At 46.2% G+C, this 14,633-nt stretch overlaps 3 protein-coding genes across 11 annotated transcripts in view; 2 read left to right on the top strand and 1 right to left on the bottom strand.

The window, feature by feature from the left end:
• The window catches only part of ACLY (ATP citrate lyase), a 29,053-nt gene extending 26,319 nt beyond the window's left edge, over positions 1-2,734 (top strand). For all 6 annotated transcript variants that reach the window (XM_072028802.1, XM_027445187.3, XM_027445185.3 and 3 more), the window contains 5 exons: positions 395-538; positions 777-890; positions 1,423-1,505; positions 1,629-1,705; positions 1,905-2,734. In XM_072028802.1, the coding sequence (XP_071884903.1) occupies positions 395-538; positions 777-890; positions 1,423-1,505; positions 1,629-1,705; positions 1,905-1,999 (513 nt within the window). In that variant the 3' untranslated portion in view covers positions 2,000-2,734. The remainder of the gene's footprint in view (positions 1-394; positions 539-776; positions 891-1,422; positions 1,506-1,628; positions 1,706-1,904) is intronic.
• An 872-nt stretch (positions 2,735-3,606) lies between these two features.
• Positions 3,607-13,272, top strand: KLHL11 (kelch like family member 11). 4 transcript variants are annotated; one of them, XR_011805154.1, is made up of 4 exons: positions 3,607-4,148; positions 4,229-7,489; positions 9,496-9,599; positions 9,960-13,272. XR_011805154.1 is itself a non-coding variant. In XM_027445189.3 (2 exons), the coding sequence occupies exons 1-2, from the start codon at positions 3,643-3,645 to the stop codon at positions 5,823-5,825; spliced, it is 2,103 nt and encodes a 700-aa protein (XP_027300990.2). In that variant the 5' UTR covers positions 3,607-3,642; the 3' UTR covers positions 5,826-9,722. The 4 variants fall into 4 exon arrangements, 1 of the variants encoding a protein (XP_027300990.2); XR_011805153.1 differs by having other exon boundaries at positions 4,229-9,599; XR_003492634.3 differs by lacking the exon at positions 9,960-13,272 and having other exon boundaries at positions 9,496-9,722.
• Positions 9,872-14,435, bottom strand: KLHL10 (kelch like family member 10). Its single transcript, XM_005027186.6, has 5 exons — positions 13,679-14,435; positions 12,781-13,270; positions 11,594-12,211; positions 10,817-10,966; positions 9,872-10,280 (listed from the first exon to the last, which is right to left on the bottom strand). Exons 1-5 carry the CDS (start codon positions 13,864-13,866, stop codon positions 9,909-9,911), a joined length of 1,818 nt encoding a protein of 605 aa, XP_005027243.4. The 5' UTR covers positions 13,867-14,435; the 3' UTR covers positions 9,872-9,908.
• Positions 14,436-14,633: the final 198 nt, after the last annotated feature.

Here is a 14,633-nt window from a genome sequence, read left to right as displayed (position 1 = left end):
TATAGTCCTTTTATTTTTTTTTTCTAGTAAGAAAGACTATTTTAGTATCTCATGTTTGTGTCTATGAATATTCTGTAGAAGTTTAATTGCTGTCAAAGCTAAAAACTCAGTTTGGGAAGAGACTAGGCAGCCACACAGGGACAAGTAATAATCTGAATAAAATGGGCTCTAGATTACATTCACCCCTATCCTAGTCTGTCGTGGAGACGACGTGGCTGTGCATTGATAGTTAATATTACTGAGTTATAAAGCAGATGTTTAGTCCCGAGTGCCTGCCTAATTTTACTTTCATGATTGCATCAATAGACACAAAGGATGGGGAAGATAATCCTGTGCTTGTTTTGTACCTTTACCTGTGAGTCCTTTACTGTAATCCTCTGTGTTTCACACCCAGGGTGACCGGTTTGGTGGAGCACTGGATGCTGCAGCTAAAATGTTCAGCAAAGCTTTTGACAGTGGGATTATCCCTATGGAGTTTGTGAATAAGATGAAGAAAGAAGGGAAACTGATCATGGGCATTGGACACAGAGTCAAATCAGTAAGGAAAATGCATTATTAGTACAAATCGGAAGTGTGTTTTTGTTCTTGATAGGTTTTTTGTTCTGTTTTTGTTTTTCTCAGGTGTGGGGGGGTTGAAGGGAAGAAAACTAGCAACTTTCAGAGGCAGCATTTGGTTCTCAGGACTTATAAACCATAGAAACATAAATAGTAAAGCTTAGGACAAGTACCTGTGTAAGATGCAACATCAGTGACTGCAATCTATTCTTAACTTGCAGATAAATAACCCAGACATGAGAGTTCAGATTCTCAAAGACTACGTGAAACAGCATTTCCCTGCCACCCCACTGTTGGACTATGCACTTGAAGTAGAAAAAATTACAACTTCCAAGGTGAAATGTGCTAGTATTTATCTTTTTTCAAGCGCTTTTTCTTACGGGGGGAGAAGTGACCAGTAGTTAATGGTATATTTTAATTGCAAAGCACAGTAAATGGTTGCTGGGTTTTTATTCTTCTATGGGAGAGTTTGGGCCAAGTACAACTACGCTTCAGTAAGGCTGGAGATGTTTGTTGGACACCAGGAAAACACTGAACAGACTGAAAGCCATTATCTGAGTTGTCCACAGTATGTCTGGAACTGCTACATTCTTTAAGCTGGAGGCAGAGCTAGTATGTGTGATGGGTGGTAGTAGATTAACTCTGCAGTTTTAGTAAAATGCAGCCCTGCTGTTTGGGGCTGTCCTTCCATCATTTGTGTTAAGCGTGGCTCTAGCTCAGGTTGCTGGACAGCCTCTTGTATCACTAGGTATGTGCCCACAATTATGGGTAACCTTCAAGTTACCCTTGAGGATGAAAATTACCAGGTGAACATCACTTGCCATTGTTAACATCTTTATTTGGGGTGTGTGTGTTTATGTCCTTTAGAAACCAAACCTTATCCTGAATGTAGATGGCTTTATTGGAGTTGCCTTTGTTGATGTACTCAGGAATTGTGGCTCTTTCACACGGTAAGTACGTATTGGGATGTTTTTGTCTTGGATCATGGTCTGACAAAAAAATGATAGAAGCCATACTGCCAGTCCATGTGAGACTAGGGTTCAAAAAATACATTGATTTATTTTCTCTTGCAGGGAAGAAGCAGATGAATATATTGATATAGGAGCTCTTAATGGCATCTTTGTACTAGGCAGGAGTATGGGATTCATTGGTAAGTTTGCTGTGTTCCTGCCCCTTCATTCCCTGGGGAGATGCACTGTCACCATGAACTAACACAAATGTGAACCTCTGGGGTCTCAGGCTAAAACCTAAGTTGTAGGAATCCAGAAATTAAAGCTGTTTTAAGACAAAGTATGACTAGATTAGAAGAAGGCTCAGAAATGTTGTAACACAGTTGTTTTTCCTTTTAGGACACTATCTAGATCAGAAGCGCTTGAAGCAAGGCCTGTACCGTCACCCATGGGACGACATATCCTATGTTTTACCAGAGCACATGACTATGTGATAACCAGTAGTACTGCCTCAGAATGTCACTTCAAGAAGCTGGAAGCCTGCACAGAGGACAGCCACAAATGGGACTTTGATGTATAAAGGCCATTGATGCATAGACATTGAGCTGCCTAGTTAAACTGTGCAAAGCAACTGTTTTATAAGAATAGAAACTTACTCAAAAACCAAAACTTATGATATTCCATGTTACCTGCTGTATTTAATACTGTCTCTCACACTTTTATTTTTTTTCTACTCTTGTTTTATTTTGTTTCCAGGAAGGATTTTAAGGGTTTTGGGGGGGAATTTTTCTCATAGACGCAGTCATTTTGAACTTACCCTGACAGGGGAAAAGTACCCATCATTCCCATAAGCTATGATTTGGGTGTTGTATTTTTTTCATTGTTGTTGGTTGTTTTTCATTTTGTTTACTGTGTGTTCATCTTCACAGTCTAATCATCATAGCCTGAGTAGTGGGACCACTGCTGATGTATAACCAATGCTACTCAAACTCTGGTGTAGTAATTTAAAATGTAAAGCTGTAACATACTGCTGTTAAAACTGTGAAACTCCACGTATTCCAGTGTCTGTATTTATGCAAACAACTTCTCATTTACTACTCGATTGCTGGTATATGGAATGTCAGTCTCCCACGTTATCTGCAGATGCGAAAATAATCTCAGTAATAAGTTTAGCATCCTACTTGTCTGTGTATTGTAACCAAACAAATAAATGATACACTACTAGCTTATCTGGATTCTTTTTTTCCCCTTCTCCCTTTTAAAGGTTGGCTGTAAAACCTATCTGGCTCTCTGACGAGCTTGGAAGTACTTGTATAACCGCATGCCAAACCTCGGAGCAATTACTCCTCTGATAGTGTGTGTTCTAGAAGAGTTTAAAAAAAAAAAAAAGAAAAAAACACCTGTGACTTACCCCGTAGTGTAGGTTAAGGGCTGAAACTTTGCAAAAGAGAAAAGAAAGAGTAGGAAAAAGAAGTATATAAGTGGATAGCTTTATACCCTGGTTATGGGGCTGTATCATGATGCACAGTAAAGATGGAATTGTCAGCTGCACCTCACTTTATTCTAATTAACAAACAAAAAAATGCATACCTCAGTCAGAGTTAGTGAATTTCTCACATGAAGTCCCTTCCCTGCAGGCTCACCTGAGAGAATGACGTTGAGAAGAAAAACGATCAAAAGGATAGCTCAAGGCTTTGACAAAAAACATGCCTGTATTTCAGGTGTAGCATCCCCGTACCCTTTGGCAGGGCCATCTCCTCCCTTTAACTTAACTTAAACCTGCACCACACCTAGCGAGCTCCCTTTGTGCTCCGTCACGAGGCGGGGGGCACAGGAGGAGCACCACGGGGCAGCCCCGGCGGCTCCCTCTCGCCCCGCTTTTCCCCCTTGCTGGCCGGCGACATCAGAGGGAAAAGCAGCTCCTGTCTGTCCCCAGCCCTCACTTTTCAAAGCGGCGGGCGAGGTGCCCAAACGCCTCCCCGGGCAGCGCTGTGGGGGGATGCTCGCCTCAGGCACCCCCTTCTCCCCTCAGGGCTCTGCAGCCGCCATTTTAGCTCGGGCGGCGGCGGCGCCTCCCCGCCAGGGGGCAGCGCGGGGCCGGCCGAGGCGGCGCAGGCGCGGTGGCCGCAGCCCCGCCATGGCGGACAAGATGGCGGCGGCCGCGGCATCGCCTCAGCCGCAGCCGGGCCCCGGGTCGTCGTCGGTGGCGATGGCGGAGGACGAAGAGGAGGATGGCGGCGGCGGCGGCAGCGGGGGCCCACGGGGAGGTGGGGTGGATGGGGAGGTGGAAGCGGAGGAGTTCGGGTGCCCGGCGCACTGCGCTGACCTGGCGTGGCGGCAGAACGAGCAGCGCCGCCACGGCCTCTACTGCGACATCACTTTGGCTTTCGGCGGCGGCCGGCCGGGGTTTTGCCGTGAGTACCGGGCTCACCGCTCCGTCCTGGCCGCCGCCACCGAGTACTTCACGCCTCTGCTCTCGGGGGGCTTCGCCGAGTCGCGCTCGGGCCGTGTGGAGCTGCAGAAGTGGAGCTCGGAGGGCGGCCCCGACCCCGACACGGTGGAGGCCGTTATCGGCTTCATGTACACCGGCACCATCCGCGTCAGCCCCGGTAACGTCCACGAGGTGCTGGAGATGGCCGACAGGTGAGCTCGACCCTCTTCTGTTCCTCCTCGGGGGGCTGCCCGCCAGGCCGTGGCATCACCCCGATTTATTCCTTCTGCAGGTTTCTGCTGACCCGATTGAAAGAGTTCTGCGGGGAGTTTCTGAAGAAGAAGCTCAATCTGTCCAACTGCGTCGCGGTTCACAGCCTGGCCCATATGTATTCCCTGAATCAGCTGGCCCTCAAAGCTCAGGATATGATCAGGAGAAACTTCCACAGAGTTATCCAAGACGAGGAGTTCTACACTCTGCCCTTCCACCTCATCAGAGACTGGCTCTCAGACTCGGAGATCACAGTGGACTCTGAAGAAGTCCTCTTCGAGACCGTTTTGAAGTGGGTTCAGAAAAATCCTGAGGAAAGAGAGAGGTACTTTGAAGAACTTTTTAAACTGCTGAGGTTGTCTCAGATTAAACCCACTTACCTTACTCGCCACGTCAAATCTGAAAGGCTGGTATGCAGCAACGAAGCCTGTGTGAAGTTGGTGTCAGAAGCTGTGGAAAGTCACGCCTTGAGGTCTGAGAACTTGCAGTCCGGTAATCTGCAACATTCCACTTGTCCCATAGCGTTGCTGCCACGTTTTGGACAAAACATGGATGTCATTATGGTGATTGGTGGTGTATCGGAGGGAGGAGATTACTTGAGTGAGTGTGTGGGGTATTTCATCGATGAAGATAGGTGGGTAAACTTACCGCACATACACAATCACCTTGATGGGCATGCTGTTGCTGTAACAGAATCTTATGTTTATGTGGCTGGCTCCATGGAACCGGGATTTGCCAAGACTGTAGAAAGGTACAATCCAAATAGAAATATTTGGGAACAAGTCTCAAATTTAATAACCAGAAAACATTCCTTTGGCCTTACTGAAGTTAAAGGAAACTTGTACAGTATTGGCGGACATGGCAATTTCAGTCCTGGCTTTAAAGATGTAGCCGTTTATAATCCCGAGCAAGACAAATGGCATAACCTGGAGTCAGCACCAAAGATTCTTCGTGATGTCAAAGCTGTTTCTGTAGAAGACCGATTTGTTTATGTTGCTGCTCGTACTCCAGTTGACAGTGATAGCGAAGATGGCTTGAGGGCAGTTATTATCAGATACGATGCTGAAACAAGGCAGTGGCAAGATGTAGAGTCTCTGCCGCTCATTGATAACTATTGCTCTTTTCAGATGTCAGTTGCAAACACAAACTTTTACCATACGGCATCCTGCTGCCCCAAGAGTTACCCTATAGATAATGAGGAAGCCAAGATAAAGATCTGTGGCAGAGCCTCAGACGAGATTCTTGAAAGTTTACCCCCAGAGGTTCTGAGCATTGAAGGGGCAGCTATTTGTTATTATAAAGATGATGTTTTCATCATCGGGGGGTGGAAGAACAGCGATGATATTGACAAGCAATACAGGAAAGAGGCTTATCGTTACTGTGCTGAGAGGAAGCGCTGGATGCTCTTGCCTCCCATGCCTCAGCCTCGCTGTAGAGCAACAGCCTGCCATGTGAGAATCCCCTTCAGGTGCTTGCAGGGCACACAAAGATATCCTATGCCACAAAACTTGATGTGGCAGAAAGATAGAATAAGACAAATGCAGGAAAGACAGATGCAGGAAATACACCGACACTCGCTAAGTTTACGAAGAATGCCACGCTCACAGATTGAGTGCTAGTGTCCGGAATATCACTCCTGATGAATCTAGTTTAGGAAATACTGGGCTAAACCATTTTCCTAGGCTTGATATGTCTTTATAAGACATCAAGATGTTGCTTGGGTTTGATGTGTAAAAATAACACCTCGTATTGAAAAGTAAGAAGTTCAAATTGAGGATGAATGGGAATTGAGAAACTATCAGAATCCAACAATATTTCTTAACAGTGCCAAGGAAAAAACTACTTTCCTCTAATAGGTCACGAAATAGATCTTTCTTTTCAAGGGTTTCTGTTGAGTTAGTCTCTAACAGTTCTGTTTTGAAAATTGAAGGTCTCTATGTTAATTTACCTGTTACATTTGTGTGTGCTGAAAGCACCTGTTTTATTTGCACTTAATATTTTGACATTCCTTTGACCCTCCTCAGTGACTAAACTTCACGTATAATTAGTGTTAGTGCACTTGGCTTTCCAAAGTTGGAGGCGAGCGCAGTAGTTACACGTATGTATGAAAATGAAAGCACAATCTTTCTTTATAAAGAGTTACTTCAGGATGTTTCTATGGCTATCAACTGTTTTGTAACTGTACGTTGTAGAGAGGCAGCGGAGTTGATCAGTAGAACGTCAGACACTTGCTAAAATGGAGAACTTGAGGCAGTGGATCTTTTCCAGGTATGTCTGGAGATGCTCTGAGTTTGTCTTTGACAACTTCGTTAGAAACTTGGGTCAACGGTCAGCCTGATGAAAGGAGTGGAAACCAGCAATGTAGTCTAGGCACATCAGCGTGGGTTAGTAAGAATGACATTATTGCCCAGGAATAGATTGAAACCTGAGCTACTTGTCGATCCTTTCTCAAATATTGCACACGTTTAATTCAAGTGAAAAAGCAGAAGAACCCCCACAAGCCTGTTTCCAGCCTGTTTTTGACAATCAATACCTTTTGCCTTCAGCGTATTTTCCCTAGAAACTTAGGGTAGCTGTGCTGCAGTGCTGCTTAACGAATCAGCACTTGGTGTTCCTCCTGAAGGGACATCGTTGGCTCTCAGTTACTGATGACATGAAGATTTTTAGATGCATCTGGAGTTTTCAGTCTGTAAATAGTTTATGCATGTCCTGTGGATGTAAGGGTTAACCTGATGAAAGGTACCTTTGGGAGTTTTGAGGTAGTTTTGCATATATCAGGGCCCTGCTTGGCTCTGGTTTGTTTAACTGCTATACCCCCGAGGAACAGAAGGTGGATTAGTTCCTTGGGAGTATCGATGCCTCTCGGTTATTGCTCCCACTGAACACTCCTCCCTGATCTGAAGAGCTCCAGGACAGTTTTCGTTACTAGTGGATTCAGTGCATCCTTCCTACCTCCTTTCCTTCCCCATCCTTCCCTTCATTTGAATGTTCCAGGTTTTCACTTTTGACCAAACTCAGGACCTTAGGGAAGGGAAAGGGAGGAGTCACCAGGTTGTTCCCAAACTTACGCAGACAAACATTGATGAAGAAGGTGTTTACTGTCTTCGGTTCATATGATAATTTGCTGGTGGTTTTGATGTGGGCAACCTCATTGCAAAAGATCCTCTAAACACTTCTTGTTTGTTTGTTTGTTTTTGTTGTTTTTTAAACTGTTTAGCTTTCTGAACTGATACTTCTCATTTTCCAATTCAGCAGGCAACCTAGATCATATCTGAAACACTGGGTAAGTCTTTCAACCACATAATATGTAAAGGTTTCTCTGATGTGTACTTTCCTTAATGCTCCACTTTGCAGTTCACTTGTCACTTTGTTATCAATAACTGGTCTTTTTGTAATAGGAGAATAACCCAGCCTTGTAAAAGTTAGATTGAAAATCCAACAGTTCAGTCTCAAATTACTTACCGATGGTAATCATCCTGTGTTGTATTTGCCTGTTGGATTATTATGCAAGGGCAGATTAAATTGTACAGTGCTGGCTTAGTGCAAGAGAGGAAATGTTTAAGTTTGTTCAGGCTTAAGGCTGATGTTCAGAAGTGACTGTTGCCAAATCAGCTCATGTAGGCCCTTATGGAAGGGGTTAATTAGTGGAGTTTGGCCCATGAACTCTTGCGGGTTTGGCTGGAATATTTTTCAGAATTACAGCCCCTACAGTAGGGTTTGTGAGTAGAAGATGTGCAAATGCCTCACAGCTTTTGTACAAACCCCATTGATTTAACCTACGTGGGAGCTGAATTTAAGACAATTTGTCAGACTTTGCATAGAAACACCCAAGAAGTTTACCTCTTCCATCCCAGCGACTGGGCTATAAGGATTTGATGAGCAAAGCGTGGTAGCATGGCACACCACCACAGCTCTGTCAAAGCCCTTATGTAGTCTGTCGGCAAATCTGGGACAATTTTGGGGGGGGAGATACTGAGATTGTTGTTTCAGTTAAATAGCCTGATACATGGCAGCATGCAACAAAGTTAGAAGCAAGAACAAACTTCTTGCAGTCTCTCTTTTTCTAAGCAGATTTGATATTTGCACGTACTGTGAGAACTTCCACCTGACATACACTCTGTCTAGTTTACTGAAGACATTCCACTTAAAGACAATGTCAAAATGGCTTAATACCTGTTTAACGTGTGGATGCCAGCCATGATTTTGTGTGTGATGCACTATGTCTCTCCTTCTGTGTTCTGTTTGCATGAGGAGTGATGGACAGCGTGAACAGCACTGGTTTGCTCTAACTTTTGCTAGGCCAATTCAGTGGAATTTTTAAGTAGTGAGTTTTTTTTTTAGCCTTGACTTTAAGTGGACCAATTGCTTTGCAGTTTTTTAACTGACAAGTCTAACCATCCATTGTCTCACCTGTAGGCATTCAGAAGAACTGAATTTGGCTGTAATTTAGCTCACTAACCTGTGAAACGTGTAACAAACTCCTTGGGGCCCTTGACTGCTGTAGCTTGCTGAGTATTTATAAAAAATGATCCTATAAGCAACAGGCTGGGAATTCTTTCACTGTGTTTATCCTGGCTAGTTAAATGTCAGTAAGATCCTAGGGTGATTCAGGAAGTATTACAAGGCTGACTTTTGGCCCTCTAAATGTAAAGGAACATCAGACGGTGTTTTTCCTCCTCCTTATGACAATCACACCTCTATAGCTGTACTGAATGTGTGCCACAAAATGCATGTTTCACGTCCCGTTGTTCTGCTCAAGGTATTAGTGAAGTAGGACACGTCCTGCCCAGCACTAGGTGCTCACTGTAGTCAGTTCTAGGTGCCATAAATGTACATAATATTTTATAAGGACATGAATACTCTGTTAGTATGCTGGGTTTGTATATATTTTCAATAAGACTTCCTCTCACACGTAGTAGGACACCACTCCAGAAATAAAACATGCCAACTTCTTAGCATACGTAATGAATAATGATCCTAGATGGATCACTATTCACAACTTGAGTCACTGAGAACAGCAACTTCTGAGGTTATTTTCAACACAACGTTGCAATACTATGAGGTAACATTCAGTGGGTTTAAAAAAAGTAAATGTTTTATGGCTTAGATTTATTTTCAGCTGTGTCCACGTTATGTTAGAAAGTAAACCAGATTTCTAATTTGACAGTCTTAAGTGGAAGTCTTATAAAACAGGTGCTCCTGAGGATCTAATCCTATTACTAATGCAAATGTTAAGTGTGGAACTAACTAGATATTCGAAGACCATTAATAGTCAGATACTCCTTATAGGTCCATGTCACTGTGGATCACGGCAGCTGTACTCTCCTCAATGTTAATGTAGACTTCAGCAAGTTGCTTGGGCAAGCAGCACTCCTGTACTTACTTCCAGTAAGGTAAAGTAGTGTGTGTCTATAGGCTGTTTGAAACTCCTACTGTAATGTTCTTCACATTAAATACACTGTACTAAAGTTTATTGTAATAAGTGAATTAATGCAAATAAACCTTTTATTTCTCTAGCATTCTGTCATGCATTGTGCCTCTTCCTGGTAGCCAATATGTCTAAATCATACTTACATTTGGTGCCATAGAGTGAGTTTTAATTACTAATCATTCCTTTGGTCTGTATCAATTGTGCTTACTTTTAGAATAAGCGAATACATTCATGTGCTGCTTAGAAGACTTTATTAGCTAAGGGGAGCCGTTTATACGGGCAGGGTACTTGTTGAGGAAGTGTACCTGACTTCTGTTTGCAGCGACTCCAGGCTGTAGTCACGTTTGGCAGCGTAATCACCGACATTGGACAGCCCTGGCACCACGCAACAGCTCAAAGCACTGCGGTAGACGCTCATGTCGTGAGCATCGTACCAGTCGTCAGCTTTTTCGTCGTAACACTCGACGTTGAAAGTGGTAGTATAACCGTTAAAGCCACCAACCACAAACAAAAGGTCGTCCACCACTTCGATGCCAAAGTTGCTGCGAGGGTTGAACATGGTGGGGATGGTGCGCCACGTGTTGGTGACGGGGCTGTAGGCTTCCGCGGTCCGCAGACGGTTCACTCCATCAAATCCTCCTACCTGCAAACGTCAAAGGTACAGAGCTGAAATCTGCCTTTCCCCTTCTGCCCAGGCAGCTGAATCGCGTTGTGGATGTGTAAGACTTTCAGCTTGTCCCGCTTTGTTGAGTTTGAGCATTGTCTCAAAACACAATGCAGACTGCCCCCTTCGTGTTCCAGAGCTTCCAAAACTATCTTGTGTGTCTGTCAGATTCTGATACTTACCCACACGCTGCGTTTAGGTTCTGTGTAGGATAAGCAGGACCAAGCAGAAGTACTGAGCTGCTAAAAGATTTTATCAACAGCAGAAAATAATCTCTTTGCTATGACTGTTTAAAAGTTACGTATTTTCTCCTAATGAAAAGCATGCAGGTGACAGTAGTTTCAGGGGTATTTTAACCATTCTTGCCCTCAACTTTCTTCCCCAAATATCACTTTGATTTTCAAGCTGGCCACTTGCTTCTAGCTGGGAGGTGCAGGTTAGCAGAGTTTCAGCCCATTAAACAACAAAAAAGTACCACGAGTGCTGTTGTGGCAGAGGTACCACTTCTACCTTACCGCATACACTTGTTTTCCATATGCAATCACACCTACTCCACTTCTTCTGCTTCTCATGGGGGATATAAAGGTCCACTGATCTGTTGTGGTGTCGTACACTTCGGCTGTGGATAAGCATTCATTCCCATTGAACCCACCACATATATACACCTGTTTAAAGGAGGAAAAAAAAAAAAAAGGTGAGCAGGGTGCTTGTATTGGTGGGAGAACATGCTGAGAAGAAAATGGCCTGACTGTGTTTTTTTTTTATGTTAATTTTTTTTAAAGAGAATTGTCTTTTTGCCCTGGGTTGGAGGTAGTAACAGTGCAGGGAGTTATACGAAGCAGCAGGATTTTGATCCGTTTTTTCCTGAGCTGTGTGAAGCATCCAGGCGTGGTATGTGACCTGCGGCCACAAGTATTGTCCAGCAGCAGCCAGTTTCACCTCTTAGCTTTATATCTGTAGCTCCAGGATTTAAATGAGCAAGGTTTACATGAACTTTTCCCCCTCTGTTTTAAATGACTCATCATGTTAAAGGGAGCGATTGTTTCGTGTCTAGCTCCCACAGCTCCTCTTTTTCTATCTAGAGGATGAACTCTGGGTGGAAGCTCTGTTCATCCAGCACGTAGCTCAGTGCAAGGCTGAGCTCCACGAGGCTCTCCACCCCACCCCACTCTAAAAAATCCCAAGGCTCGTGCTTGCCGTGTGATGCTGCCCAGTGCTATCTGTTTGCTGCCTTGTGCTGCTCACCGTACATCAACCAAAACCGCTGTCACAAATCCCCCCAGGCCTTTTACCTTGTCGTACAGCGTGGTTGCACCAGCGTCGCTTCTCTGCTCGTGCATGGGAGCGATCAGCGTCCACTGGTTGGTCTCAGGCTCGTAGCGTTCAGCCGTGTTGAGGCGCGTGTACCCGTCGAACCCCCCCATGGCGTAGATGTAGTTGTTGAGCACGGTGACGCTGACGTAGCAGCGCCGCGAGTGCATGGGCGCGACCTGGTGCCACGTTTTCTTCAGCGGGTCGAACCGCTTGACGCTGTTAAAGTAATCCACGCTGTCGAACCCCCCGATAACGTAGACGAAGCCTTTCAGGAAAGCGGTGCCGTGGTAGGCGCGGGGGCTCTCCTCCTGGCTTGTCACGTTCACCCACTTGTCCGCGCGGGCATCGTAGGTCTCGATGGCGTTGGTCGGGCTCCCCCCGCTCCAGCCCCCGATGGCGAAGAGGATGGCGTAGGGCAGGCGAGGCCGGGTGAGGGGGTTGATGAAGTCAGAAGCTGAGGGGCCGTTGGCGCTGAGGTCGTACATGGCCGTCAGCGTGTCGATGATGATGGGCTTGCAGTTGTCGTCGTCCTTCACGTAATCGTGCATTTTGACTTTCTTCATGAAGTGGTCTGCCTGCATCAGCGCCAGTCGAACCTGAAAACGCAAGCGGAGGTGAGGGTGTTGGTGTTAAGATAGTGATGGTTAACATTTTGGTGTCTTTCCCAGGTAGCTCTGATGCTGGCTGGCTTTGATTTCAGGCTAGAACGTTGTCTAAGGCTTATCACAGAACCAGAGAATTAAACGTGTGGCTTTTAGCTTGTCCTGAAAAGGGTACACAAGGGTAAATGATCCCATTTTGGGGGAGCCTGCCATGGCGCTCTCCTGCCCGCAGGCTGCTCTAGCTCCTGCTGCTGTTTGCATAGTGCAGCTGTCTACAAACACCCACAAGCTTTGTGTACCTGCCCATAATGTCAGCCCGTGTAACCTTCAGCCCTTCCTGGATGTGAGGAATGATTAAACTCAAGCTCGGAACATGAGGAAACGTGCGCTTAAAAGGCCCTCCCCAACCTTGGCAGAGCACGTAGCAGCACGTAACGCGCGCTTTTCTCCGAGCAGTGCTGGGAGGCTGCTATTTCCTCCGCTCTGACGAGGAAAGAGAAGCGAGCCAACATCTCCAGAGCCACATGGGGGGGCAGGATAGGTGGCACCACAGCCGCACTGACCTTGCTCAGCAAGACGGAGATGTACTGCTTCCTGTTGTCAGGGTCGTGGGCGATCCACTTCAGGATGGCATCGAACACCACGTCTTCTTGTTTCACGTTGAGTTCGTCTTTCTCGATGATGCTCTTGAACTCGTCGACGGAGAGGTCGAGAAACTCCGTGGACACTTTGACCAGCTCCTCGAAGTTATGGAGGATGAACGTGTAGGCAGTTTGCTGCAGGTTGGGACAGTGGTAGCAGTTGGTGAGTCGGCAGATGCCGATGCAATTCTCCAAGGACAGCTGAGATTTCAGGAACTCGCAGCACAGTCTGACGATGCCCATGATGTTGAACTGGTCCGCTGCGGACAGCAAACTTTCAACGTTTTCGGCGGTGATCGGTACTGTCCTGGTGTAGGCATACTCGATAATGAGCTTCATCATTTCACGTGAAATGCCAGGGATTTTGTATACAATCTTCTCTTCGTTGTTCCAGCCACTGGTAAACAAAGCCCTGACAAAAATAATCAAAAAAATAAAATAAAAAAGCAATGTTGGGGGAAAAAAAGGCTTTTCCTGTGTTAACCCCTGACCCTGTTTTCCCATATGCCTTCCTCCCCGGGCACTGGTTTTGGGCACTAGCAGCAGTCATGCTGGGAGGCCCTGTGGTTTATTGATCCGTGTTTTACCAGCTTGTTGGATGGTTTAAAATAGGAGCCACAGCCTCAGGCCGTGGACAGAGAGTGACAGAGCCCATGGCCACCTCGCTCCAGAGACTAACGGTGTGGGGGGCAAGAAAAACTTGTGTTAGGGGCTGGGCTGGCCACGTTCCCAGCCCTACATTCATCAGACACTGCTGCCAAGGTGTCTGCAAAATGCCATTTGTCCCCATTCCCCCTGTAAACTCCTTTCTGGTACTGACCTAAAATAATGACTGCAGCTACAGAGGATGTTCTTGTGAGCATTGAATTCAAACCCATCCACGTCAATGATCACATCGCAGAGTTTCCCTTCCAGGCGAAGCTCGTTGAAGATTTCGCAAGCCATCGCACTCATCTTCCTCTCCATTTGTGAGGCCGAAGAGCTGGGGGGGGGCGAAGCGTCGCCCATGTCGGAGCCGGGGTCAGCGGAAGGAGCTTCTCTAAGGTGCTACAGGGCTTTGTCCTTGCCCTCCTACATTTTGTCCGAAAAGCTGCCTTGTCTGGTGGTTCTGGAACCTGCCCCATAGTGAGCTCACAGAGGCAGGGGGGGACCCAGGAGCTGCTGCCTGTGAGGCTGGAGGGGCTCAAGCCCTGTGGGCACGGGGGTCCTGCTCCTCCTTGCTCCCCCAAATCTCAGCATAGACAAGGCTGGACCTTGTACCCACACCTCGCTGGTGGCTGCTCAGGGCACAGACAGCCCCGTGCCTCCCGTGCAGCTTGCTCGTATCATTTAGCCCCCATATAAAGCCCCCCCCATGGCAGGCACCAACTGCTTAGAAGTGCCCCAACACGATGGAGGAAGCCAAGACACGGGCTTGCTCGGGTGGGTGGTGAAGCCACGAGCCTTGCATTGCTTCTTCGGAGGAGGGGAAGGGTTTTTTTGGGGGTCCAAGCCCAGGGAGAGGAAAGTGGGGTCTACCCCGACTCCTTAGGGCTGCCTTCCCCCTGGGCTTTGTCACGGCTGTAGGTGAGATGGGTGCCAAGGAAGCACCTCTAGGACTGGTGTAAACAAGAAAAATAAATTAAAAAAAAAAAAAAAAAGAGTTAAAAAAAGTAATAAAAGTAATAAAAAGTTTGGACTTCATTTTGCTGCTGGTGTGTTTTATATATATATATATTATTTTTATTTTTTTTTTAAGTTGGACGGTTCTGTGGCAGCGCTGGGGAGGATGCAGC

Source organism: Anas platyrhynchos, chromosome 28 (genome assembly GCF_047663525.1).
Source record: "Anas platyrhynchos isolate ZD024472 breed Pekin duck chromosome 28, IASCAAS_PekinDuck_T2T, whole genome shotgun sequence".
Classification (NCBI taxonomy): Eukaryota; Metazoa; Chordata; class Aves; order Anseriformes; family Anatidae; genus Anas; species Anas platyrhynchos.
This window is presented reverse-complemented; position numbering and strand designations above follow the sequence as displayed.